Source organism: Diadema antillarum, unplaced genomic scaffold (genome assembly GCF_040938485.1).
Source record: "Diadema antillarum isolate AM-2024a unplaced genomic scaffold, OU_Dant_1.0 seq00000674_RagTag, whole genome shotgun sequence".
NCBI classification, from domain to species: Eukaryota; Metazoa; Echinodermata; class Echinoidea; order Diadematoida; family Diadematidae; genus Diadema; species Diadema antillarum.
The window spans coordinates 3058482-3084977 of NW_027271580.1; the positions used below are offsets into that span (position 1 = coordinate 3058482).

The 26496-nt window shown below is 39.5% G+C and overlaps 1 protein-coding gene across 1 annotated transcript in view; it reads right to left on the reverse strand.

Moving 5' to 3' along the window:
* Nucleotides 1–4633: 4633 nt before the first annotated feature.
* LOC139736937 (uncharacterized) overlaps nucleotides 4634–26496 on the reverse strand; it is a 33040-nt gene continuing 11177 nt past the window's right edge. The window contains exons 9-30 of the mRNA XM_071647610.1: nucleotides 26277–26417; nucleotides 24781–25415; nucleotides 23673–23847; nucleotides 22440–22643; nucleotides 21160–22028; nucleotides 20486–20617; nucleotides 19617–19804; nucleotides 19055–19222; nucleotides 18898–19024; nucleotides 16524–16695; nucleotides 15244–15804; nucleotides 14609–14779; nucleotides 14147–14331; nucleotides 12870–13002; nucleotides 12282–12469; nucleotides 10166–10381; nucleotides 9447–9713; nucleotides 8095–8196; nucleotides 7607–7646; nucleotides 7096–7158; nucleotides 5735–5869; nucleotides 4634–4777 (exon numbers count right to left, since the gene is read on the reverse strand). Of these exons, the coding sequence (XP_071503711.1) occupies nucleotides 5747–5869; nucleotides 7096–7158; nucleotides 7607–7646; nucleotides 8095–8196; nucleotides 9447–9713; nucleotides 10166–10381; nucleotides 12282–12469; nucleotides 12870–13002; nucleotides 14147–14331; nucleotides 14609–14779; nucleotides 15244–15804; nucleotides 16524–16695; nucleotides 18898–19024; nucleotides 19055–19222; nucleotides 19617–19804; nucleotides 20486–20617; nucleotides 21160–22028; nucleotides 22440–22643; nucleotides 23673–23847; nucleotides 24781–25415; nucleotides 26277–26417 (4860 nt within the window). The 3' untranslated portion in view covers nucleotides 4634–4777; nucleotides 5735–5746. The remainder of the gene's footprint in view (nucleotides 4778–5734; nucleotides 5870–7095; nucleotides 7159–7606; nucleotides 7647–8094; nucleotides 8197–9446; nucleotides 9714–10165; nucleotides 10382–12281; nucleotides 12470–12869; nucleotides 13003–14146; nucleotides 14332–14608; nucleotides 14780–15243; nucleotides 15805–16523; nucleotides 16696–18897; nucleotides 19025–19054; nucleotides 19223–19616; nucleotides 19805–20485; nucleotides 20618–21159; nucleotides 22029–22439; nucleotides 22644–23672; nucleotides 23848–24780; nucleotides 25416–26276; nucleotides 26418–26496) is intronic.

Sequence of the window (26496 nt, forward strand, 5' to 3'; positions counted from 1 at the left end):
TATAAAAGTTTTGCAATAAAGCCTTAGATATGAGGAGATATTAGTATTTTTCTCATTAAACCGTAACTGTAGACGGTTTAGTCTGGAAACATTTTTATTATAACTATTGTTCACATTTTGTGTATTTAACAACACTTAACATCGATTATAAGGATTCAAATTTTTACAGTGGCTGTTTCTATCCCTAACTCACATTTCAGAACTATTTTGACGCACTAATGCTGGGGTTTTGTTTCTTGTGCAAATGGTAAATTATGCCTTTAATTTTCAACAACAAAAAAGAAAGCTACACGAACTTTTCATAATCATTGGCAGAACTTTCTCGTATACATGGCACGAGCAATCTAAATGTATGTGTGATATTCAATCATGAGTGCATCATTCAAATACATATTACTTTTAAATTTAGAACATTTTGCCTGATGTGTGACACCTACATTTGTAACATAGTGACATTTATTGAAACACATTATGCCTAAAGACAGCCTGGAATGAAATTACATAATACACATCACTACATTGCTACTTAAACATTTAGTACATTCCAGAGCCACATCTGTCTTAAACAGTCTTTTGTCTGTCTTTCCCCTTTTTTGGCTATTCTTCTACAAATCTTTCTTTTAATTCCCTGTCTGCTAGGCTAGTTGATTCCACAAAGTTATCAGTTGGGTAAGGGTACCCATCCAGAGGAGAGGCCAAGATAATTTGACATACTACTTAAAACGGGAAGACTCTACCAGACCTTAGAGACCCTCAGCACTCGTTGCACATGAACCAGCCAGAAACAGGGAAATCCTATCGTAATGATCTTGCTAACAATGAGATACCACTATCAGATTGGTCAAATTCGGTGGTTCCAATTTTCTATTACTGTATTTAGCTGGGACCTTTTTAATATGTTTATAATGAAGTAGGGCCTACTGGTAATAACAAGGTGAAATTGGCAGTCATGGCGACCTCGTCATAATGGGCATTCCCTGTACAACATTTTATATCAATGCATGAAGTCAGACTAGACCGAGAAGCGATGGGTAACCTTACTGAAAGAGGAGCAGGCTCTTTATTCTGTTGGAATGAATGAGGGCCAAATAATAGGCTAGATGCTGTGACTGACACTATGTTGAAACATGAAAAGAACTGCAGAGATACAACAGCTATGTAACTATAAATGTCAGACATACACAGCTTGCACTGAAGACTCAACCTCAACCAGAAAGAAGTACTGTGAATTACCCAGAGCACTATCCAGCATACAAGGATTTAATGAACTCTTACAAGGGTCTTAAACTCAATGGATCTTCATACATAATTGAACTTGTCTCCATTCCTAAAAACAGCCAAGAAGGAATTTTCCAGAGGTGAGCCAAGCCCTAAAAGTGTACTGAATTGACCTCCCCTCATCAACGACAAAGCTACTGATTGTGTATCACAAGTTCCTATCAACAATTCCAAGGGTAATGAACCAACTATGGAGGAGGTGCAAAAGGCAGTTTATATCTTATCAAACAGAAAAACTCCTGGTTCAGAGTCTATTCCAGCTGAAGCCTTCAGAGAAGGTGGGAAAGCTATTTCAGAGAAACTTCAAACACTATTCCAGAGAATCCGGCAGCAAGAAACAGACCCCTAACACTTCAAAGATACATCCATCATAGGCCAACAGCTTTGCAAAGACAAAGATAATCACAAGGCTTGTGACGCCAATTGGGTGATCTCCCAGCTGTCTACAGTGGGCAACGTACTAGCTATGGCCTTGTCATGTGCTAATATCTAGGGCTCTTGCCAGACAGCCTCCGAGAAAAGTGTATAAACAGAGTTCCGATCTACACCCCACCTATGTTGACCTTACTATGGTCAGTGACAAAGGTAGCAAAGATGGCCTATGGATAGCATGAGAACCTATGCGTTATGCCCAAGAAAGTGAAAAGTAATCATTAAATAGCTTATGATGCCATACTATCCATGGTTCAAGACAATGGAGAAACATCTAGGCAATTTCTCTTTTCAAATGGAGTGAAATTTCGTCACCTTCGCATCATCCTAACAGGTACAATGTGTAAGTGATAATGACTAACATCACTATTTCATCAAATTAGAAAATTCAACCACTTTGATGATTTTCAGTCTGTTTTTATGTAAACTTCATTTTTTTTTTCTTTTCATAAATGGAATTGAAATCATTTCACGTCTAGAAAACAAACATGCAATATCAAATATCTGATAAATGAATCATGGACAGAAAGATGGGCCATAAGATGGGTGCAAATGACAAGATAGATAAATAAATCAAATTCTAACTTGAAAGTAATGTGCATCAGAGCATGAAATGTCAGTAATTAGAGAATGATTCATTACAGTAAGATGACAGTGCAGAACGTGGTACTAAATCACGTGAATCAGAGAAGGAAAACATTCTACTTGCATATGAAAGAATTTGATAACAGATAGAGTGCATGCTGTGCTTTGTACCTAAGAATTCAGAGAATATTTTGTTTACTGATTGCAAATCTAATGAATTATCCCTTACAATTTTGCCTAAAGCATAAATCTTCAAGCGTTTTTATATGAAACATCTTTGCATAGCAGTGAGCACAATTCAATACAGTATAGAATGTCAAACATCTTCTCTTTTTTTTTAATATAAGAGTGGGCATCAAGAGGAAGCTTCAAAGAATAAAAAAAAAAATCTATTCAAATTATGCCATTCTCAATTTGGCAATCTATTAATTTCGAATGGAAATATTTGCCGTGCATATGTGATCAAGGAATTCACAATTCATATAATATTTACTGCGATATTCATGATGCATATCTATATATTCCATATCAGATAAAAGAATGAAAATGTTATTCCTAGCAGTCGAGTTACTCATTGCTTGCTGCGTGGTCATCATGCTCTTTTTTCAGACTCATCATCCTTGTAGCCTTTGGTCTGTCTTGCAGAATCCACTGATCATCTTCTTCACGACTGAGGCAGACTTCCGATTTGTCAAAGCGGAAGCGTTTCTGGTGCGGAGCATTAGCTCACAAGGGAATCTTCAAAGTAGGCCAGCTCAGTGACATCTCGTTTCAAATCATACAGCCACTCTTTACTGATGTAAATTATGTTGCTCCTCTTTGCGATAGCTGAAGAACGAGAGAAGCTTAAGCTTCCGGATGTTCTGGCCGTGTGCTTGCACCTTTGGTCTGGATGGCACCGCCTACTACAGATCCCTTGGGGCAGCACTGTGGAAGCTTTTGACTTCATACCCTGCTATCCACAGGTATGTCTGCCACTGGTGCTGCCTGCGGTCCAGTATGAGGCAGCTTTGACATGGAATCCCATGGAACACGGAAGATCTTTTGACAGCTTTAAAAATCAGATTGCTTCTCAAGAAAAAATGTCATTAGTATCCATGTTTTACCTTGTTAGCATGCAATGTTGTTATAACGCCAATCATAGAGTGTACCCTCTGAATCCAAAGTGTTCATTCTGGGACAACAATATGAGCACCACCACAGGCAAGGTCTCAACATGTCACTTGCACATTCTCATATAAATCTTTACATTATATTTGCATGACAAGTTTGATAACATCACAACGACCTTGGACCCTGTCCTTTTTCATACTGATTTCAAAATCACACCAAATTTTGGAGCTGTCTTGAATAGTCTACACTTCAAACCAGATGTAATCAAATCATGACATAAAGATTCTGTAAAATGGAAAATACTGTGTTTGACCTTCAAAGGTCAATCCCCCATTTTTGTTTTAAAACTACATTTATTGGATCAATCATAAAGACAGCTTGGCTTATCTCTACACCAAGTTTGTTAAAAGCTTCAGTACGATACCATATACGCCATATATTTCATGGAGTTTTTAGGTTTTTATTTTTGTGAATTTTGCGAGTCGGGTGCTATTCAGAAGTTTAAAACATGCAAACATATTAACTCTGATGTAGTCATGAATGTGATGTGTCCGTTAACATATCTCCATCCATTGCTGTACTCCATGGTCTCAAATTCAACCCCTCACGAGATTATCGAAAAGTCCTGGTTTACAAAAAATTAGATTTGCCAAATATATGGCGTATACAGTATTGCTTGTTGATCAAACATAATTACAGTGGCAAATATTAAAATGGACAGGTAGACAAACAACCCTACATAGTTACTTTTTGTTCCGCTACATGGTGGAGGCACCAGAATGCAGTGAAGCTTGATAAAGGTCTCATTATAGAAATGACATTATTCAAATATACATTTTGTGAATCAGAAATAAACACCACTGACGGTAAATAAGGCAATTTTGCTACTTTGGACTCCTTTTAAATCTTTGTTTACAAATGTGAAATAAAAGGTTACAGAATAAAATGAATGCTGACACACGGTGATAAAGCTGCCATATGAACTTTAAACCAAGGTGTTTATTTTTTTTTTTTTTAAGATTAAAAGGATAGTTTACAGCAACTTAATGTTATGGGCATTCACATTATTCAAATGTCTAAAAACAATGCAGAGAATCAAGAGCAACATGGTAATCAAGTTATAGTTGACATGGGGGTGGACACAGGGAGGACCAAACTTAAAGAAACAGTTAAGAAGATGAACATTTGCACAGTTTCACTGACATACATACTTACAACTCCTGCACATTGCAAATTTTGTGACCAGATTTACTCCTCTTCATTTCTTGAAGGTAACGGCTCTCTGGGTAGAAACCAACCATTCAAAGGTCCGATTCCTAATAAGGTCTGCATCTCTTCGCCAGCATCTCAAAAGGCTGCATACTAAATCCTTGCATAAACATGAAATAAAGGATATTCCAGAGCAACTTTATCATTGCCACCCTTTTACTCCTACAGCTACCTGCACACACGAATAAAAAATAAAAAATAACAAGACTGCAGTATTTAAACTATTTGGAAGCATGTAAGTGAAGGGGGTGGGGGGGGGGGGGGGTGGGTGGGTTACGTTGTTGCAATTATGCTATTAAATTAAGCCATGGCACAATTAGATCAAAAGTAAGAGCAATACAAGTGTGCATCCCTCTATCACTCGCACCAAAGTGATCTTTGCATGTACTTCAGGATGCGAAAAACCTTAAGAGACCCTGTGGGTTCTGAGTATCGCAAGTCCATCTTCCACACATTCTTAAATCTTACTTATATCATTTCTTTCAAGTATTGAAGGTATCTTGTATATAGGTATTGAATGAACTATTTTTATTTTATAATCATATCCTGTCAACGAAATAAAGTACAGTGAAGAGACCATGTTAAAACTTGAAATGAAAGGGGTCTGTCATTTTTGCAGGTCTCCCTATTTGTAAATAAAGCAGATGCCTGCATCGGACGTTTTTAGGAGATCTCCTAATCATCCAAGTTCTATATTTAGATAGCATTTGATAAGACACTATGTGACACCTGCATAAGGACATTGATTATTTTGTGAAACAAAATGCTCATCATACACGTAGCTCTAGAAAGCAACTAAAAGTTTGTACAAGACAACTTACACTTTGAAATATTTCATAGATTTCCTAAATGCAAATTGAAACCACATTTGCTGTCCTCATGGAAATAATCAGAGTGTTTATGTCATTACTCACCATGTATCTGTACCGATAAAGTGCCAGGAACTTCTCTCATAAATACATGCATTGCGTACCTGACAAAAGGCAGCTAAATGATAGCCACCACTTATTTCAAACAAAGTATTTCATTACAGACCTTCCAAAATACGTATCATTACCTTGACTTGCGCTCAATGCTTCTCACGTGATACAGACAGTATACTTGATTGGTGCAGACCCAGAGTGCGACATTGTTGTAACAAGTTCCAGAGTTTCTTCTGATCACTGCCATGTACGATTTCAAAGGCAATGTACTGGTCACCAGAACAAAGGACCAAAGAAAGGAGGAAAGGACAAAGCAAGAAGAGGGAGGGGAAAAAAGGGTGTGGAAATGATCGATCTGCTTTGTATGAGTCAAATACAAACCAAAATTACAAATTAATGCTAGATAGCAGTCCACATATGAAACAAAATTGTTGAATTTTCAACAAAAAAATAAGGTGTACATCGATACTGTCAATTCTTATTCAATAACAAAAAAAGAGTTATATTTTGTATTTTCAAAGATCTTTGCTTCACTCATACATCTAATCACACACTTACAACAACAAAGCCTACTTATTTCTCAAAACAAAGAAACACAACAGATTTACATCTCTCAGCCACACACAAACATCGGGTAACTTCAAAGTTTGGTGCTAGACAGGATCTTACTGCTATCTCAAAACTCACACCAGCGATAATCCTAGGGTTAAAATCAGTCAGCGTCAGTAGGCCAACCTAAATTCTGAAATACTTTTGATAGCTACAATTGTTGTAATGTTGGGCCTGTATCTTTTGTTGTCAAGCTGAACCAAGCTTCACTGTTCATGTTATAGTGACTTGCATGCTCTTTTTCAACTGGTCAACACCAGATATCAACATTTTCATTTCAAAGTTGGCTCTACGAATCTGACTTGATTTCAATCACACACAAACATCATTAACTACATGGAAATGAAAGTTATTACTAAATACTACATTATTGTACATTTTCTCATATGAACATATTTCCTCTACAGTTTGATGAAATTTTCTCTGATACCAAACTGCCATAACCATGGAGAAAGCTTTCAATTTCGGACGACGAATTGACAATTGGCCCATCATTCACAAACATTAATTTTACTCTGCAGCTTCCCAGTTAATAACCTTGTCAATACTCTGCTGATTGTAATAGATACTTCTAGAGCCATTTTGTGATTTCATGAATTGAACATATTTACCCTACAGATGGCTGAAGAACTCCCAAAATATTGACCGACACTCTACCCACTAAGACATGGAAATATGACTTGGACTTGTTTAAGTCAAGACTAGAGTTGATATGTAATATCACAGTTATTTTTGTTATCATTCCTTTTATTCACCTGCTTAAAAAAGAAACCTTACTCAAATTCACACAATCACAAGCATCATGAAGTACCATATACAGTGAGACAGACACACAGGAACACAGAAAGACAGACAGACAGACAGAAGCAAGAACAAATCACATTACTTGTTTCCAGAGTGTAGCATCCAGGGGGTGGAACAGGACAGCTGTCTCATACAGGGGTGGCACCTAATCAGGAGAGATTCATGGAAGGTAGACTGGGAATCACTAGATTTTGGCATATATATATATAAGTGAAAATACATTACCAAACTGTGATGTGATAGCCATTCATCGCCACGAAAACTTGTTCTAAACAACCTCACCTGGCCTGCCGATACTACTGTTGTTAACCATGCTCACACCTGGTTCTCTTAGTTGGCAGAGCTTATGAACTCTCAGCACAAAGCTGTCACTCACACTCCTGTAGAATCCCTATGGAATCAAGACATTATATCAGGTATGACGTATGTTTTCTACTCAACACTCCCGTGATATGATATCAGTACATACTCAGTGCCAAAACATACACACAAAGCCACCAACAGTGACACAGGATCTCACCATAGAATGACAAGCATAAACCATGTACATATGACCTTGGGGATTACGTCATAGCATTCCACATGCGCCTTACCTCTTTGGAATGTTGACTTTGAAGAGCCAGGGAAATCACACTGTAGAAGTAAAACAAAAACAAAAACACAACATACCAGTATAAATCACTTGAATGGCATAAACAAAGTATAACAAAATTTATCATAATGTAACTTCTTAGCCAGTAGACAAATTTATCATGCACATGCCCCTATAATGAAAATCACATCATAACAAGAAAACTCAAAATGATTTCGTCAGCAGAGGTTACATGTATGTCAAGCATTTTTTATTTACTTCTTCAAACAGTGACATGTGATAACTTGACATCAATGCTCATTATGAATTTAAAATCAGTTTGTGGAAGTGGCTGCCATCTTAAGGTAGAAAGCGTCATACGCTGACTTAGATATGAGAACTTGCACTTTGGGAAAACGCTGTATCAGCACTCAACTAGCCTGAATCAACACAAAACTGCCATTTTCAGCCCACGTTCTGTGAGAGAGATGAGAGCACAAGATACATTACATCTTCCAGAAGACGATGCAACTTGGACGGCGACGGAGCATGGAGTAGGCAATCTGAAGGCTGAACTGAGGGAAACCAGATTTCACAGCATACTGGCATGCCCTGTAAGCATAAAAGAACACACCAGGGAAATAAGCGTCAGAAATATGAGCAATGGAGCATTTTGGGAACTTCAGTAGTTGGGACATTACTTTCTTGGAGTTTTCACCTACATTATTGTACAATCATACCAAATAATCCTATGTCGTAGTGCAGGATTGCTCTCTTGAATTAAACATGTTGAAAGATACGTAAAATTTTGTCTGTTGACTTTGAGCCTACGGCCATGAGCTATACCCTTTGCCATGTATCACTGAACATTGCCTGGGCCCTAATGTATACTGTAAAACGAGGAATGTTTGCGTGCATTTTAAATTCGCGAATTTCGCGAGCATCAAGATTCGCAAAATTAAAAGGCACACGAAATTTCTTATCTACACTGTATGCATTGAACGCAAGTGGCAATTCGCGAAAATTTCTTGCCACGAAAAAGGCCTTCGGCTCCAATTCGCGAAAATTTCATGCCGCAAATATATCATGTTTTACGGTAAATTTTGATCTGTGGTCTAACTTCAGTCGGGATCAAACTTGTTCATAAAAAGTGTAACTTATGCTTAGTCTCACAATGCTGGGGTGGGGTGTTGCAATAACAAGCATTAAGTCATGCTTGTTTTAACATCATAAATAGGTAATAATCAGGGATGAGCAAGATCCCTCATACATCGAAACCAAATATAATCAAAACTGCTCAATGTAAGTTTTCAAACACCTCTTATTGCCTGCCCTAGCATCAGTCATTAGAATGAACATTTTCACAATATCAGGAATTCACACTTCCATACCACAAGAACATGGTAATACACCACTGTATGGTGTTTGTACAGGGCACTCAACAGTCAAGCAACCCTATCTGGTTACCAGCACTGAGATTGAGGGTCTCACAACAACTTAACTGCTTTTAACACTGGTGGAAGCTTTTAACACAATAAGTGAAGAGGGAAGACAGTTTCATAGTGACGCTAGATTGTCAAGGCTATAATTTACGAGGCCTCTGTGAAATGTGTACATCAATAAAGAAGAATTTAATTCAAAGACTCAACTTTCTTATCAAATTTGTATTTATTTCAAGTGCTGTTAGAAACACTGAAGCAGATGTACAAATGATCTCAAAATACCTTGCCTGATGGAACTTTATTTGTATTTATACTTCACAAATACATAGTGTGAATGAAGTTTAAAATTCTGAAAGGTTCATCACCATTCCCATGATGCAAATGATGGTATGAGATGCTGCCTACTACAGGGAAACTTACCTGAAGGCAAGAATGACATTGTCAGGCATTTGGAGCAGGAGCCTGTCGTAGGCTTCAATCTTCTCTGTCTCCGGCACAGACTTGAGATAAATGCTTATTGCTTGATTGTGGAACGAGAAATCGCTCCAGTACCTGCCAGCTTCGTGGCTGAATGGAACGGGGAGGAGTGTGGGAACTGTGGCTAAGCATCGATCCAGAAGCTTGCCTAGATGTTTGGACTGTACGTGGGATGATCCCCCAGACCCCTTAGCACTGTACTTCAGGTATCTAGAAACGATGTAGGAGATAATGATACTGGTAAGTTTGTCTTTCCTTCAATTACCCCTCCCTCGTTTTTTTTTTTTTGGGGGGGGGGGTGGGTATAACAGTACTCTCATTCTCTCTACAAAATGTTTCAATAAAGTATGGCAAAAGGAAACAAAATCTCATTCATATGCTGACAGAAAAGTATCTCCTGAATTGATATAACATAATGGTGTAAGAATACATTATATGTTAAATCTTGCACCAAAAACATGGGTGGTCACACTAATCAAGTTAGCAGGACATCTTCATTGGTGCTGTCAAGCTGTTTAATCTTGCTTTGTTTTTTATTGTATTTTCCTGCAATTGTCTCCTCATTGTAAAAGGGTTAAGAAAGACAGAATTACATTGAATAAATATTAATAGTAATATCTAAAAAGAAATGAGAGAGAAGAAGGAAACAGAAGTGCACTCACTCAAGCCATATCAGCTCCAGTTTCTTTTGTCCACAAATGCACACAAGGGCACTCTCAAAGGCGTCACAGGCCAACTTTTCTCCAAGAGTGTAGTGTGTGAGCATGATGTAATTCAGCCACAGGTACACCCTGTTTGTCTCGTCAAGTAGTGGTGGAGCTTCTGGGGACAAGGGCGGGGCTACAAAGTCTGATGGAAGTGACTGTTTCAGCTTATGCCTGAAAAAAAAAAGAAGAGAATTAAGCGTTACATCCCAACAACTGAAAATTTTGACATCAATAAGCAAAAAGAAGGCAATACACCATATGTGACCCGCGACAACGGTTTCAGGCAAAAGTCACAATAGCAAATTTCCTCCTAGGCGGGGTACAAAGATCTTTACCATTATTTTTGTCGATTTGGGTTTTTTGCAGAAATCAAATCTTTGATATGTTTTCTACATCTGCACTAAATTTCGTAGCATAAGACTACGTTTTTCCTATCGAAAATGGAATTTTAAGCACCCTATGTTGGATCGCACTCGTCAGTTTCGAGCTTCTTTCGAACGCCGCGCCAATATCCCCAGCGTTGCTACGGCGCAAGGTCTCGCATGCGATTGGCTGGTGCGTCGCACACATTTACATAATTCGGCTTTCTGAGACACCACTTGCAGCGTTTGGGGAATGCTTTGTCCACGCGTGCATGATTACATGCTCCATTGTTCTTGCTATAGTGGTTTTATACGCTGTAGTGCGTGCTCTTCGTTTGGCTTTCTATCCAAACTATTCTACCGCAATGTTCGACAACGGAATTGAAACAAATATCATGTACGTAGCACGACATAATCGTGTGAAAAGAAAAAAAACAATAGTCTACTTGTACATGTAGTAAAAATTATGACAGCAGACTGACTCAAGGGAAGGTAGATGAGAGGAAAGGAGAGGTCACATGAAACCAGTTATATTCAAATACTACACATCAAGATCGCACGAAACGAGTCGTGTTTGTTTGTTTGTTTTAATATACTTAACACCACCAAACAAGGCAACATATGCACGGCTTGTAAAAGCAAAACAAACAGGAAGCGTGACCTTTGCCAGCACTGGCATTTTTCTGCCTTCAAAAGGGTTGGCAATGATAAAGTCAAATCAACAACAATGAAAACGCGATTTGTAAATGTGTGGATTCGCCACCCGCTCCTGTTACATGCACATGGTCATGGCGTGTGGATGCCATTGCGTAATGCGTGCACCATACACATGTACACCATACGTGCAATCATCCATCGTATCCGCCATCTTGAAAGACGTAATGGAAAAACAAACCCGAGCGAACCGCATTGTTTTTCGGCTCCATACGCCGAGCTCCTAGGAAGGGTGCCCGGGAAATTTGACTCTCTCAGTGAGCCAATCAGAAGGCGATGTGGTTGCTAGAGGCGGAGCTTAACATCGATTGGCACCATCATACGGATGGGTGATTCTCACCTCGCATCGCTGCTCGGACATTGTCTTTGAGAAAGAGGTGAATCTTCAAAGCCCGTTTTCTCGCAATTTTGTCAGGCTAACAACTTAAAAAGTGCATTTTATTTCGCTTTCCATGCCCACTTATGGTGCCGAAGAATGCAAGTGTTTTATATCAATGCAAAGCTTAGGAAATGGGCAATGTGATTCAGTGAAAAAATGAATTTTCAAAATGCCCGACTTTTGCCTGAAACCGTTGTCGCCGGTCACATATATTCTATACAACACCTCCATCATTACCGAATGTGGTCCACACCGACTCTTGAATGAATGTAATACAAAAATGGCAACCATTTTCATTAAAGGCAAATGGTTCTACTTTGCACTGTGGCAGTCATACAAGAAAGTGATTGGTGTAACTGTTGACAATGAAATGAGCAACTGAGCATGCACTCATATCTGATGGAATGTGCATGGCAAAAGTCAAAGTGTATGCATATTGTTACATCAGAGGCATACAATGGTGCAAAAACTACATATTGATTATGAGCCTGTAAATGTTAATGAGTGAAGTCAGCGTGCAATAGCACTTATAACTGCACGTCAAGTGATGAGCAATAGACCAATTGGATAGCTTGAATATTTTTTAGGTGTTGCATTAAAGTTGATGAAGTCTAACCTATACAGGTCCAGGAAATACTCCTCTGGTAGCCTCTGTGCCTCTAGTGCTGGTATTTGGTAAAAGCCTGATATGCAGCATCTCAGCGGGGCTAGGAAGTCATCCTCATTGGAGTGGACACAGAGCTGGGCCTGAAGGTAGTGGATGCGGCAGGAGTAGGGGAACTCCTTCACCCCTTGCGAGATGAACTGGATAGTTGGTGGTGGGAAACATATTAAATTCAGCCAATTCATGCTACCTGTACATGACGATCATCTGTTGAGTCATAACTTCACAGCATCAAGTATTTGTAAAGTGGTATGGTGACATTGTCATGATATAACAATGATTATAGGGATAAGTGTCACACAGGCAGATTCTTCCAGATATTTCTACCAGACACTGCATTTGGCAACACAAAAATTGTAAAATATCTAGATAGTTGTGTGATGAACGCTGATACCAGTATACCATGAAAACAGCAAGAACATGGACATACTAGCCGCATATCAATGCAGAGCTTTCTGATTGAAAACAAGTGACTTGTACACCTGAATACATGAAATTTAATGAAAGCTGTATGAGGTCTTGAAAGGTATGAAATCTCACCTTATCAAGAAATTCTTTCTTGGCAGATGTTTTGAACAATCCTCCAAGGCAATGAGCAAACAGAGCAATCCTATCTTCTTCCTTCATGTCTACTCTTCTTTCCAGGTCGTAAACACTTACCATTGATTCACAGCTATAAAAATGGAAATACAAAGAGAGCAAACCATCACAATGTGGCAAATTAAGATTATATATATCTCTGAGTGTTCAATATTTTAGAATAAAGGATAAATAATTGCACAATCACAGTTGTCATCATGACAGCCCAATAAAGTTTCAAAACGTTTTTTTTTCTTTTTAATATACACTGGACAGCAAAAGAAAGTACCCACTTCTGTCAAAGGCCGCACACAAAAATTCACCCCCTAGAAATAAACAATTTTTGTACACAGGTATGCTTAATATCCATTAGTAATCACATACCCAACTGCAAGTGATTATCTTTATTACAAAGAAAAAAAATGACATGCACTGCATCTTGGTCACTGAATCAAAAGTCACAAAATGTAACAGAATGAGCCTTACAAGTTTGACGCAAAAATCAATGTCACAGGACGAAAAAAAGCAGTCACAAACATCAATTTTCAATAATGTGTATGTCCTCCTCGTGCCTGGACACATTCCAGGCATCTCTGACACATGCTCTGGACAAGCTGTCTGGCGTAGTCCTTGGGAAGTTCTGTCCATTCCTCCTGCAGAGCTTGGATCAATGTTGGTTGTTTAAAAATGTTGTCCATTCAGTGGCCATCTTTGCGTGGTGGAAAGTGCTTTTGTGTGGGACTTTTGATTCAGAGACCAAGATGCTGTGCATGTCAAGTTCTTCTTTGTTATGAAGACATTCACTTGCTTATGTGCATGTGATTAGTAAGGGGCATTGTAGCACACCTATGTACAAAAATTGTTTATTTCTAGGGGGTGAATTTTTGTGTGCAGCCTTTGACAGAAGTGGGTACTTTCTTTTGCTGTCCAGTGTATGCGATGATCTAGTACAATTTTTCAGACCCAAGGCTCTTCACTGATTTACATTTTGTCTCACTTTCAATTCAAATGCACTACTAAGGAGATCAAACTTTGTTCTCTTAGGAAGATAAGCACCATATATAGGAAGTTTCTTTGCATGACATTGCTAAGGCATGAAGTACTAAGCCAGATGATTGTCAGATGCAAGTTAGATGCAACTGCTACATGTAGGTAAAATTCTTTGCAATTAGATGGGTGTTGTGCACACACTGAGGATGAACAATACAAACTGTTTTTGTTAAAATGTGTACACTCACTTGCCAAAGTGCTCTTCCATCTCAATCTGTGCGAAATAGAGACAGAGTTCCGTGTTGCCAACAGGCGATTGCCCATGAGCAGCACTGTGTGTTGCAATTGCTTGACAAGCCATGGATAGATAAGTCCTGATGGTCTCAACGACCGCAGTACTACAATCTGATCTCCATGGTAACTGGATACAGTCCTGTCGAGAGAAAAATCATTCAAATGCCCATTCTTCAATAAAGATATATTTTCGATCTCATAAATAATCACATGGAATTGATACGAACACACAGTAAAGTGACGACAAGGAGATTATCAAACAAGCTTGAATCAGCTTGAGGTTCAAGTCACATTTTTTCCCCCACTATACTTGAGTTATCACATGAGATAAACGTCATTGAACACACACTGTCATTTCTCTTGACATTTTTGTCTACCAAGCAGAGAATAGATGACATGCTGTGTGCTGTCCTCACCTTTCGGACAATTTCACTTGGCTTCTTGGCAGCAGGGTCAAACAGACTTGGAGGAAGACTAGAGCTCATGTGAATGTGTATCAGACTCATCCAAGCCACACAGAGGTCGGGGATTGAAAGTAGTGGGACACATTTCTGCTCTTCGCTGGTGCTTGGAGCCCTAAGAAAAATCTGTATTAAAGAAGGAAAGAATTACGTCAAACTGACAACTTAAAGGAAACCAAAACTCAAATATAGGTGCGGTTTGAGTGAAAGCAGCAATATTAATAGAACACATCGGTGAAAGCTTGAGAAATATCAGATGTAATCAATTCCAAATTTTTAAATCTTTAAAGTTTTGGTGCTGACATCACTGAATAAGCAGACTCCTACAGTTCATGATGTCAACACATTTTCACTTTTCTAGCACAATGAAAGAGCACTTGACGTACCTCTTTCAGAAAGCAAGGGGAATATTACCCTTAACATATGTCAGCAACAAGTCAATGGAATGCATACAGTGTACTTTTCAGGAAAAATTTAGTTTTGTGGAGTTCTCCTAGTTTCTTTATACAAGAGTTGCTCATGTCGCATAAAAATGAAGACACTGTGAAATACACCATGTAGACAGAAAGTACACGCAGTCACAGTCTTACCAACAGATCATCTGAAGCTCTGGACCCCTGTCCAGCCATCAGCTGCACTTGGGCCCGATACGACAGGATCTCCAGGCACTGGTGTGAAAGCTCCTGGCGAGATATGTTTGTGGGGCAGTCCGAATGGATGGTCTTCTTGTCACTTTGGCTCTTTTTTTGACATTCTGCGTTGGTCTTTCTCTTTCCCACAGTGCCACTGTTGTCAACAGGCTCATGTCCGCCGACATCCTGATTGTCATCATTCTCGCGTGAGTCTTCACATGAATTCTCAGTCACTTTTGAGTTGCTGACACTACTCAAATCTGTACTTGCAGATGTATCACTGGATCCACTCTTGTTCCTCGTATCACATTCCATCATGGCATGGTACTTGGTACCCCTTGTGGTGCCTACACTGTCATCTCCTGACGTGTGTCCGATATCTTGACTGATTTTACTATCACAAGTCCTTGTATTCTCTGCAATTGCAACATTCGGAGTATTGTTGGTTGTCTTTAAGTACTGCAGGATTTTGTCACATATTTCCAACTTGGATTGCACTGTCTCCTCCGCTTCAAGCAGCTGAAATGCAAACACAAAAGACACAAATAATTAAAGAGAATTTATACAAAGGAAGCAGAGTGTTTAACAGTCTTGAAGTCCTCACCTATGCTTGTACATTTTTTTTTTGTAATATCTCTCAGATATCACACTGTACCAATAGTGCTCTTTCAAACATTCTCCCAAGTCATATTTTTGCCCAAACAAAACACACCACTGTTCATGTTTCACATAGTCACCTAGGTGATATTGTTCACACTCTATTATGCAAACAAGAGGTGATGTCTTTACCACACAACTATCCCACGGGATTGTACACAAAAACACAGTCAGACCTGCCTTAGTGGCCACCTGCCATATACAGCCACTAAAAAATTCCCCCAGTAGAAAAGTCATGTTGGATAACTCTGATCCTCACACCAGTCAATACAGGTATGCAATGAAGAATATTGAAGATATCATACCTACAAATACCTCTCCTTGGTGAAGAGCACATTCAATGCAAATTGCAAAACACATTCACAGATATACAGTATAGCACATTTTGATTTAGAGTATCAAGGAAGTATGCATGAATTCACTACACTGCATACATTCATGGCATAATTAACAATGGATACATGACACTAAATGAATTGTGACAATGATAATCATTCCACAACTACAGTTGTGTAGCTAACGAATATACTATACTAGAATCATGGACAGTAGGCATAAACAGAGGAAAGTGTGGTACAAACCTTCCACCATGTTTGGTAGCAGGGTGCTAGTTCAGTTGCTTTCACACACATCTCCAGATAGTCCTTTTTATCTGCACAGCCCTGGTAGACAGTGAGGTACTCTATCCACAGTAGTGAAGAGTTGCTGTTGTGTTCCAGTCCTCTTGACAAGGCATTGAGAGTTCTGTCCATACTGAAGACAGACATAACAAGAGACCCGCGGGTCTAGCGCTCACCTGAGTATCGCAAGTTCACCTTTCACGCAGTCACTAATCTAAATTAAAATTTGACCAGGCATTCTCAAGTAGAAGATGAAAATGTACAATAAGGGCCCAATTTTTTAAAGATTCCTTAATTTGGGGGGATTGGGGCCCCCTGGGGCCCTCTGGGTGGGGCATGGTGCCCATTTTGATAAATTGAGATCCTGACCCCCTAGGGATGCTACCTGCCAAGTTTGACAAAAATCCATCATGAGGTTTTCAGGAAGAAGATGAAAATGTACAATTCAGGCCCCCATTTGGACCCTTCCAACCACCCCCCCCCCCCCTACCCAAGAGGGGCACCCCTGGATCTCCTATGAACAAACTTCAAACTACAGTCATTAATGTACTCACTCATAATATTATCTCAGCTCTATAACTTCTGATTCTAGAGAAGATTTATAAAGATTCCTTCATTTGGGGGGTTTGGGACCCCTGGGGGCCCCCTGGGTTGGGCATGGTGCCCATTTTAACAAATTGAGATCCTAACCCCCTAGGGATGCTACCTGCCAAGTTTGGTGAAAATGGGTCATGGGGTTTTCAAGAATAAGATAAAAATGTACAATTTAGGCCCCATTAGGACCCCTCCTCACCCCCTCCCCTGGGTCCCAAGGGGGGCACCCCTGATTCTGCCATGAACAAACTTGAAACTACAGTCATCAATGTACTTACTCATAGTATTAACTTAGCTCTATCACTTCTGGTTCTAGAGAAGAAGATTTTTGCGGATTCCTTAATTTTGGGGGGTTTGGGCCCCCTGGGGGCCCCCTAGGTGGGGCATGGTGCCCATTTTAACAAATTGAGTTCCTAACCCCCTAGGGATGCTACCTGCCAAGTTTGGTGAAAATGGGTCATGGGGTTCTCAAGAAGAAGATGAAAATGTACAATTTAGGCCCCATTAGAACCCTTCCCCACCCCCCTCCCCTGGGTCCCAAGGGGGGCACCCCTCATTCTGCCATGAACAAACTTGAAACTACAGTCATCAATGTACTAACTCATAGTATTAACTTAGCTCTATCACTTCTGGTTCTAGAGAAGAAGATTTTTACAGATTCCTTAATTTTGGGGGGTTTGGGCCCCCCTGGGGGCCCCCTGGGTGGGGCATGGTGCCCATTTTAACAAATTGAGTTCCTAACCCCCTAGGGATGCTACCTGCCAAGTTTGATGAAAATCGGTCTTGGGGTTTTCAAGAAGAAGATGAAAATGTAAAAAGTTTACGCACGACGCACGACGGACGACGGACGACGGACGACGCACGACGCACGACGCACGACGGACGCCGGACGAAGGGCGATCGCAATAGCTCACTTGAGCCTTTGGCTCAGGTGAGCTAAAAATGGGTTAAAACACTGAGCTCTTCAAGCTCTTTTACGCTAAGAGAAGTTTGAAACATAGCAAACAAGTGAGAAAGCAAATTTGAATGTCTATATTTAGTTTCAGTGCCCTTATAGTATACTCTTCCCTCCCCTCCAAAAAAAGAAAGAAAAAGAGGCAAAGATCTATCAAATTTGTTTTTGTATTCACCTGTGTAGAATAGCCATCACATGACAGAAACCTCCTTCACTGCCAAGCACATTCCATAGTTCTTGTATACAACAGAATATTCCTGCATGTATGGGTCTACCCATATACAAAGGTATAACTTGGGCTAAAATCAGAGCAAAGTTCAACTTATCGTACAAAAATGTAGTTTGGAGTAGACTGAGCGCTGCAGTGCACGCCTATCTATAGTGCTAGTGAAGAAAACATTGTACTCGAAGGTACGCCATTGTTCTGCTTCGCTAGAGCGGAGGCTGCACTATTATTGTACGAGTACAATGTTTCTTCACTAGCACTACAAATAGGCGTTCACTGCAGCGCTCGGTCTACTTTGCCAGATGAAGGCCAGCAGATTTCATGGCCGAAACGTCGTAATCATTTTCATGTTTACCTCGCTTCATGAGACAATAGATTTGCTCTAAACTTTCAGTAACTACCACGAAGATGAACATCTTACATACTATTAATACTCATATCACCTCCACTATCCATAGCCTCTACCATTCCCCAAAATGAAGGCTGATCCCCAAACTATCAACAAGTTTAGACAACTCTTGAGTTCATTCTTCCCATTGGTACCCTGTAGATATACTCACCAGGATTCCTGCCTCAAGCCCCTGGCAAGCTTGAGCCACAGGTGGACAGAGTGGGGCTCTTCAAGCACAGCATTCTCCAGATCTCTCACTCCACTCCCCCAAGAACCTTCAGCCCTTGTCTCCTGGACTCTCCAACGAGGATCAACTTCACTGTCACCACTGTTGCTCGTTGTTGCCTCGGGACCAGATGAGTGAGGGTACTTTGGTGGACATAGGGGCAAGAATCCGGATGATGCATCCTCATCACTGGAAGACAGGCGCTGGGATCGTGGGCGGGGTCTCGGACGCCACTTGCGAGGACAAGCTGTGAGACGGGCCACAACACCTTTCATACGCAAGATAAGAATGAAAACAAGAAGAAAGAATTGAATGCAAGACACTATTGGTAAATCAAATTAAAGAAAAAAGGAGAAACATTATGTGTATGTTTTGTTCATTTAACACTAGTTTATCAGGATTCAGATAAACAGGAACACTGCAATTAAAGTGTTATCACAGACTATTCAGATAAACAGGAACACTGCAATTAAAGTGTTATCACAGACTATCCTTAAGGCTCATTCACTTCTATAATCTAACAAACAACTAAAAAAGCACAAGAGCAGAAAGAATAACAATATGAAGACATACATGCAAGACCCCTGGATGAAATATTAAAGCAAAATAACAAAAATAGAGCCTTCAGTCTTTACATCAATACAACTGCAGAGAGATCGCACCTTCACTGTTTCCATTCAGCACATTTTCAATGCACGCAGTCAATTTGTCTTCTTCCGTGGCTGCCTGCTTGTGTCTGACAGGGCTGGGGTGACCCTTGGCTCTACTTTCTCCTTTCTCCAGGTCTTTGTACGACAACAGATCAGTGATGACCTCTCGGGAAGACATGGTGTAGTCTCTCTCGTGTTGCCTTGGCAACAAAGTCACAGAGAAAGAGATAGCCATTGCATCATTATGCACATCATCTTGGCACGACAAAGCAAGATCAGTGCTCCCATACTCTACAAACTACCAGTATACCATAAACATCATTGACAAAAATTGTACGTTGTCATCTTTTTAATAAAGAATCTGATCATGTACTGTTTCGTTAACATTACCTTCAGCTCAAAATCATCTTATCTGAAACTTTTGAATCAGCATTTTCCAATGCTCTTGGTAAGTAATATAGAGGTACAATTGTATGTACTACACAGATACATATACAAATATGTGTACAATACTCAGAAAACTATTACACGTTGTACCTATGTAATCAAAATACGAGTGAGAGATTTGTTTTACTGTAAAAAAAAATATGAAAATGTGTTAGCCATTTTACACCACACAACATATTTTCTTTTTTATTATTTTGATTCGCTCCAACTCTGCTTAGAGGCTTAATGTCATAGACCTATACACTTTCCTACATTGACATGAAATTGCTATATTTCATGTATCTCACAAGTCACTGTTGAAAAGGAACATCTACTCCCAAAAAAGCCATACCTACTGCAGATGGTGTCAAAAGCAAAGTCAAAGGGTTAGAGAAAGTTACCCTGCAATAACAAAATATCAAGAAAGTTAGGAGAATTCAAGATAGATGTCATACCAGACACAATCATCATCATTGCAAGTGCCATTGAGTTCATACTGGCACAGACATCTTTTGGTATCCAGCTTATTTGTGAAGGTTGCAGATTGTACTGAGAATCCTGCACGGACCCGGAATAAGGGGCTCAACCTGTCATAAAAGAGTGTAATGGGAGGATATACTGTGAAAGCTATTTACACCAGAACATATTTAAGGATGTAAAATTTGCATGCAAACTAAGCTAAAGAATTTAACAAATATTTAATCATACACACTTCACGCTTTCAAAGAGCATTTATGTATTAAAAGAGACATAAAACATATAAAAGCTTACATTCAATTTTGATTGCGGATGGTTTTGTTGAGAAGCTTTAGAGATTCCAGCATATAAAGTATATTGTATACGCCATATATTTAGCAAATTTAATTTTTCTGCGAATCTAGACCTCCCGACAATTTTGCGTGTGGTTAAATTCCTGACTGTGGAGGATAGTAATGAACGGAAATATGTACACATGCACATTACATTCATGTCAGGATCAGAAATGATAATTTTGTGTGTTGTTAAATTTGCAAATAGTACCTGACTTCTGAAATTCATGAGAATAAAAACCTCACAAAATGTTAGATACATTAGTTGTGAATCTACTTTCCTGAATGGACACATCCAAGTAAAGAAACTAACAGCATACCTGAATGACTTGAAACACATCAGTGGACTTCTGTATGTCACAAGATCTTGTGATGCAAATGTGGCTTCAACAACATCTCCTTTCCTACTGGCACTGCTATCATCATCCTCCCCTCCTGCAGTAGTGTCCTTACACCAGTCTGCATTGAGGCCGTATCCAGGAAAAGCACTTTCTGAGTTCATGGAGTCATAGTCTGGGGCAGAGAAGTCGGGACCTCTCTTCTCTGCCAAAGCTTGCTGTCTCTTGATTTCCTCCAGCTCACCAATATCCAGGGAATGCATTCCTTTGAAAGCAGGAGCACCATCATCCTTGTCTACTGTCAAAGGGCTGGTCTTCTCCTTTGACTCCTCGGAAGACTCCACCCACTCCAGCAGGTCGTTGGCCACTGACCCCGGACTGGCCTTAGCAATCTTGCCTCCCAGTCTCTGCCCCTCACTCCTGAACTTGACCTTGAGGTTGCCAAGGTCTGAAATGCTGGGACTGATGGGCACTTTCCTGGAGATGACCTTGAGGTTTGGAGTTCGAGATGGATTGTGATCCAGCCAGGACCTCCTCATGAGTTGTTGATCTTTGGTATTGGGGGTATCGGTTCTCGACCCTTCACCCTCACTGTCTGTATTTGGGGGTGTGTCTGCGGAAAGCTTGATAACATCCTTGGAGTAGATCTTAGACGATGGTTTCGTGGCGGGCTGTCTCCTGACTAGTCTGACCTTGTCTTCAGGAACAACTGATTTTGGGGTGATGCCAGCTACAGCTTTCTTTGCTTCATTTTCTCTGAACTTTGTGATTCTTTCGGCCAGGGTGCGCTCGAGTTCTTTTAGTCTTTTTAGTTCGGCTGTCTCTCCAGCTTTCTTCATTTTCTTTGCCTCCTGGAAGCAACAGTGATACAAATCAAAAGAACGGTCTGAGGACTGCAAATTTAACATTCAATTTATCTACACACATATACATGTACATATACTCTGTACATATACTCTCAGTGAGACTGTATTTCAGACTAAAATATGCCAGACTGGTAGATAAATTTTAGTTTTTGTCCTAGAAAGATGGAGTCCCATTGTGACTGAAACTCAACAAAGCCTAAATATGAATTTGACATTGATGACATATTATTGAGGTGCCCTTTGAAAGTAAGTATGTCATTGACAGAGTTGTAACTCTTCATGACCTCTGCCAAGAGGTAATAACCATGGTATAAGCATACAGAGTGTGGTAAAATGGTAAAATTATGTGAACACAGGATACTTGATTACAATGCATTAAAAGTGATAAATGCTTACCATACTTAAGGGTCCTCCCAGCTCTATCTTTCTCTTTCCACTAGTCAGGTGGGCTGTAATTGCAGACTGTGGCTTGGTGAGGAATGAACTGAACTCAGATCTCTCAATATCACCAATACTGACACATGTCAGTTTGGCCAGCTGCCATCGAGCCTGTTCATCATGAGCCAGGTGGGTTTTAAACTGCTCTTCAAACAATGATTTCTGAAACAAGACAACAATTGACGGAAAATGATAACATTGTGACACTGTAATGTGAGGTCATTCACCACAAGCACAAAGAAAATAACAGAATTGACAAAACTGTTTACACAATAATGCAAATACAGACATACATACCAAGACATACTTGTACTACTGGCAGACACAAACACAATCTCCAGAGGAAGACATGTGTCAAAGATATGAAGAGTTTAAATGCAAAAACCGATATCATTTGTATTAACTTGAGATATTTAAGACTGAAGCTCCTGAACATAAAAATGATTAGAATATATTTCATAATTTAGATAATATCTTCAAACATATTTCTTGTTATGTAAATGAGTGCAGTGTCATTGAAAAGATTTGATTTTTCTCTAATGATGACCTTACTTAAAAAACTTTGAAAATGATGTTTTCATCTGTTTTTGCATTCAAACTTTTTGGTTATAAAATAAACATACTCCTAATGACTAGATACAGATCATGTTTGTTGTAGCACATGTACAAATCCCAGATCAAAACAGAATGTTCATACTTGACTAGATTTTACGAGATGGGCACACTAAGCTCGCTTGGAAAGAACATATACAACATTTAAATGTCTACAACATATTTACTATACTGCTTCAGTTGGGTCATTTGAAATGTGTACATAAATACAAAATAGATATATAACAAGGGCTCTCATTTGCTTTAATGACTAAACTTTTGACAAAATTCTATGAACCAAACACACTCTCTACATAGGTATGACAATATACTGTACAATAATAATCTAAGGTTTTGGAACAAGAATGAATAAAATTTGTTAGTAATGCTCAACTGTGTCAGTTCCAGCATAATGAAAGAGCACTGGACTCCTTCAAAGATTGCCCCATTTTCTCAAACTTCACTCATGTGTACTACAAATATTTCTCCATTCACTGAATCTGCATCTTGTTTTGAGGTAAATTTCCTTTAAGACTATAGGAACAAGGTTTTGAGACCAAAAAAAAAAAAATAAAAACAAAAACATTTTTATTTACTTACCTGTCTCACATGTTTGATGATTTGAGCCTGGTTCATAGTGATGATCTTCTCGGTAGCAATAATTTGCTCCTTCAAATGTTCAATCTGCACCTTAGCCTGCTGTACATTCTTTCTCCTCCTTGTGATTTGCTGGTCCTGATTCATGATAAGGCCTCTATCTTTCTTCAACATGAGCCTGAACAGAATGAAATACAAAGGATTTATTCGAGCTTTCTCACAAACCGATAGCACCACACATTGCATAGTTTCCATAGTTTCCACAGGTGCAATTATCACAAAGAGCAACTCCTTCACCTCAGTCCCACCTCAACACCTCATTTGGATACACAAATTGTCACCAAATTAAGCATAGCAAATAGACTCCAAAAGTAAGAGCAAAGAGGCCACAGTCATGACCTCTTCATTTAAAGTCTGAGAATATCTAAACACAACACAACTTGGTAGTACTACTTGTACTTTTTGATCTTCAGAAGATCTTTGAAATGTAAGTACATGTACATTTGGGTCTTTCATGCTCTGCCCCTGGCTCCTGTTGAGGCCATCAAGACAACTGAACTTTTTGTAATCTCCTTCCCCTAAGAATAATTCCTGGTGATTTGGGAAAAACCTTGATCATGGACTATGATGATGTTGCAAATTTAGCCCCTGGGGACTCATCCAAACTTGTCATCCCCTAAATGCCCAATTGCGCCATCACTGCTAATGTCATGAACAACTTAAAATTGAAAGCACAAGATTATTGAAGCAGAGGGGTGAAGATGTACAAATTTATTTGTAAAATCCCAACTGCTGATCTATATTTTTACCAAACATGTCTTCATCTCTCAGAACATCTAAATGCAATACAAATAGTTTGTACAAGTTGTGGATCCAGTAAAGAAGGCCACAGTCAATGTAATGTACAAGTTATATTCTAGTTTAATCTACATCTACAAGTACCTATATGGAATGTTGCTTCACTGCATTACTTCTACACTGGAAGAAAAATATCTTTGAAATCTACACACCTTTGGGCCTGTTAGGTCCCATCCTTGGGAAAATAGAGTCAACTTCTGACATGCTATTAACTACACATCTTTTATATCACTTTATGCAATCTGAGAATTACCTGAACTGCGCTCTCTTTTTCTCTACCTCAGCAGCTTGCTGTCTGCTCTGCTCCTTCCTTTTTCTACTTGCCGCATCAACTTCCATCTTCAATTCCCGTTTCATTGGGACAAAAGTTTCCTCATTGCTTCCCATGAGCTTCTTTTCCTCAACATCCCGATCAACTCTGACAACTGCATTCGGGTCTCTATTCTCTCCAGACATTTCCATTCCACCCTGTCTTGGGTGTGTGTTTACTCTATCCAAAGATCTGCTCACCGTTCTTTCATGCGTGCCTCCCTGTGTGACAGTAACTTGCATTTTGGATTTGGCAACCTCATTACCAGTTGGTGTGTCCTGTTCACCACTCCTTACACATTCTTTGACTGTCCGAGGCCTCTCCCCTGTCACTGTAGTATAGATGCGCTGACTTTTCTCTACATCCAGAGATGTCTCCTTTTTCATTGTGCTTGAAGGATCTGCTCGGTGGTGTTCTTGTCGTGCAACACCTTGCCGCAAATGCTGCTGATCTTGGTGATGACGTGAAGGCAACTTCTTGGCGGCCTCTTGAGTTTGTAGCAAGCTTCTTGAGGTGGAGGCAAGGTGCTTAGGGCCATGTTTTATGTTTTGGGTTGTCTGCTTTGACTGATCTGCAACCTGGGCATGGATGTATCACATATAAGAAATACAACTAAGGATTGGTGAACATTAAATAATGCTTGTACTACACAGTTACCTCTCTTCCAAATGAACAGTGTCTTCTCCTACTCAGTCATATTTCCTTAAACTCAACAGTGTCTGCTTCCTATATAGTTGCCTCTCTTCTAAACTTAAGTGTTTCTTTCCATATAGTTGTACATCTTGTAGTTTTCTCTTCAATCTCTCTCCCTATCTTTCTCTCCTTCATTCACTCACCCTCTACTTGTGCTATTTACCTTCTATTCTCTCTGCTGGTGTACGCATTTCTTTTATTCCTTACCACATTTGACGATAACTGATGTCATTTAAATAATATTCAATATGAGGCAAGTTTTATTTCACATAATACAGGGCTCAACACTGTTTTGTCTGGTGGGCCACTAAAATCTTTTAATCTGTAATTTTGGTGGCCTGAAATAAAAGGCAATATGAAAATCAATCTTGGATTTTACAAGCAGCTGCCTGATCAGGCAGCCAAAAGAGCACCAAAAGAAAAATTTGGTGGTCTGACATCAATTTTTAGTGGCCCCGGGCCACCGAGTCTCCATTAATGGTGAGCCACTGCTAATGGTGAGCCTTGCATGATATCTAATGTACTGCAGTGCTATTTTGTTGTCTATACTTTTGTAATACATTTCAAATGCTTTTTGAACTGAAATATGTGTGTCAGCCATCAGGCACTCTAAGTCAGGTCTTTGTACAATCAATAAGCAGCCCCTACCCTCTAAAAATGTATACATATATAATGTTAAAAAAAACTGACACACACACACACACACACACACACAATGCATTCAGTAGATGACTTTAGTGTATTACCTGTTTAGAAGAGGACCTCCTGAATTCCTTGAGGAATGAATCCAGTCGTCCCATGAATGGAACTGCATCTTGCGGTGTTTCATCTTCACTTTCATCACTATCATCCCCTAGGTTTATCACCACAGGCTGGTGACAGGGTATCTAGAGAAAGTGGAGACAGAAAGATAGTATATATAGACAAAAAGACCCAAGCACACACACCTACAGAGCTCGGCATGGA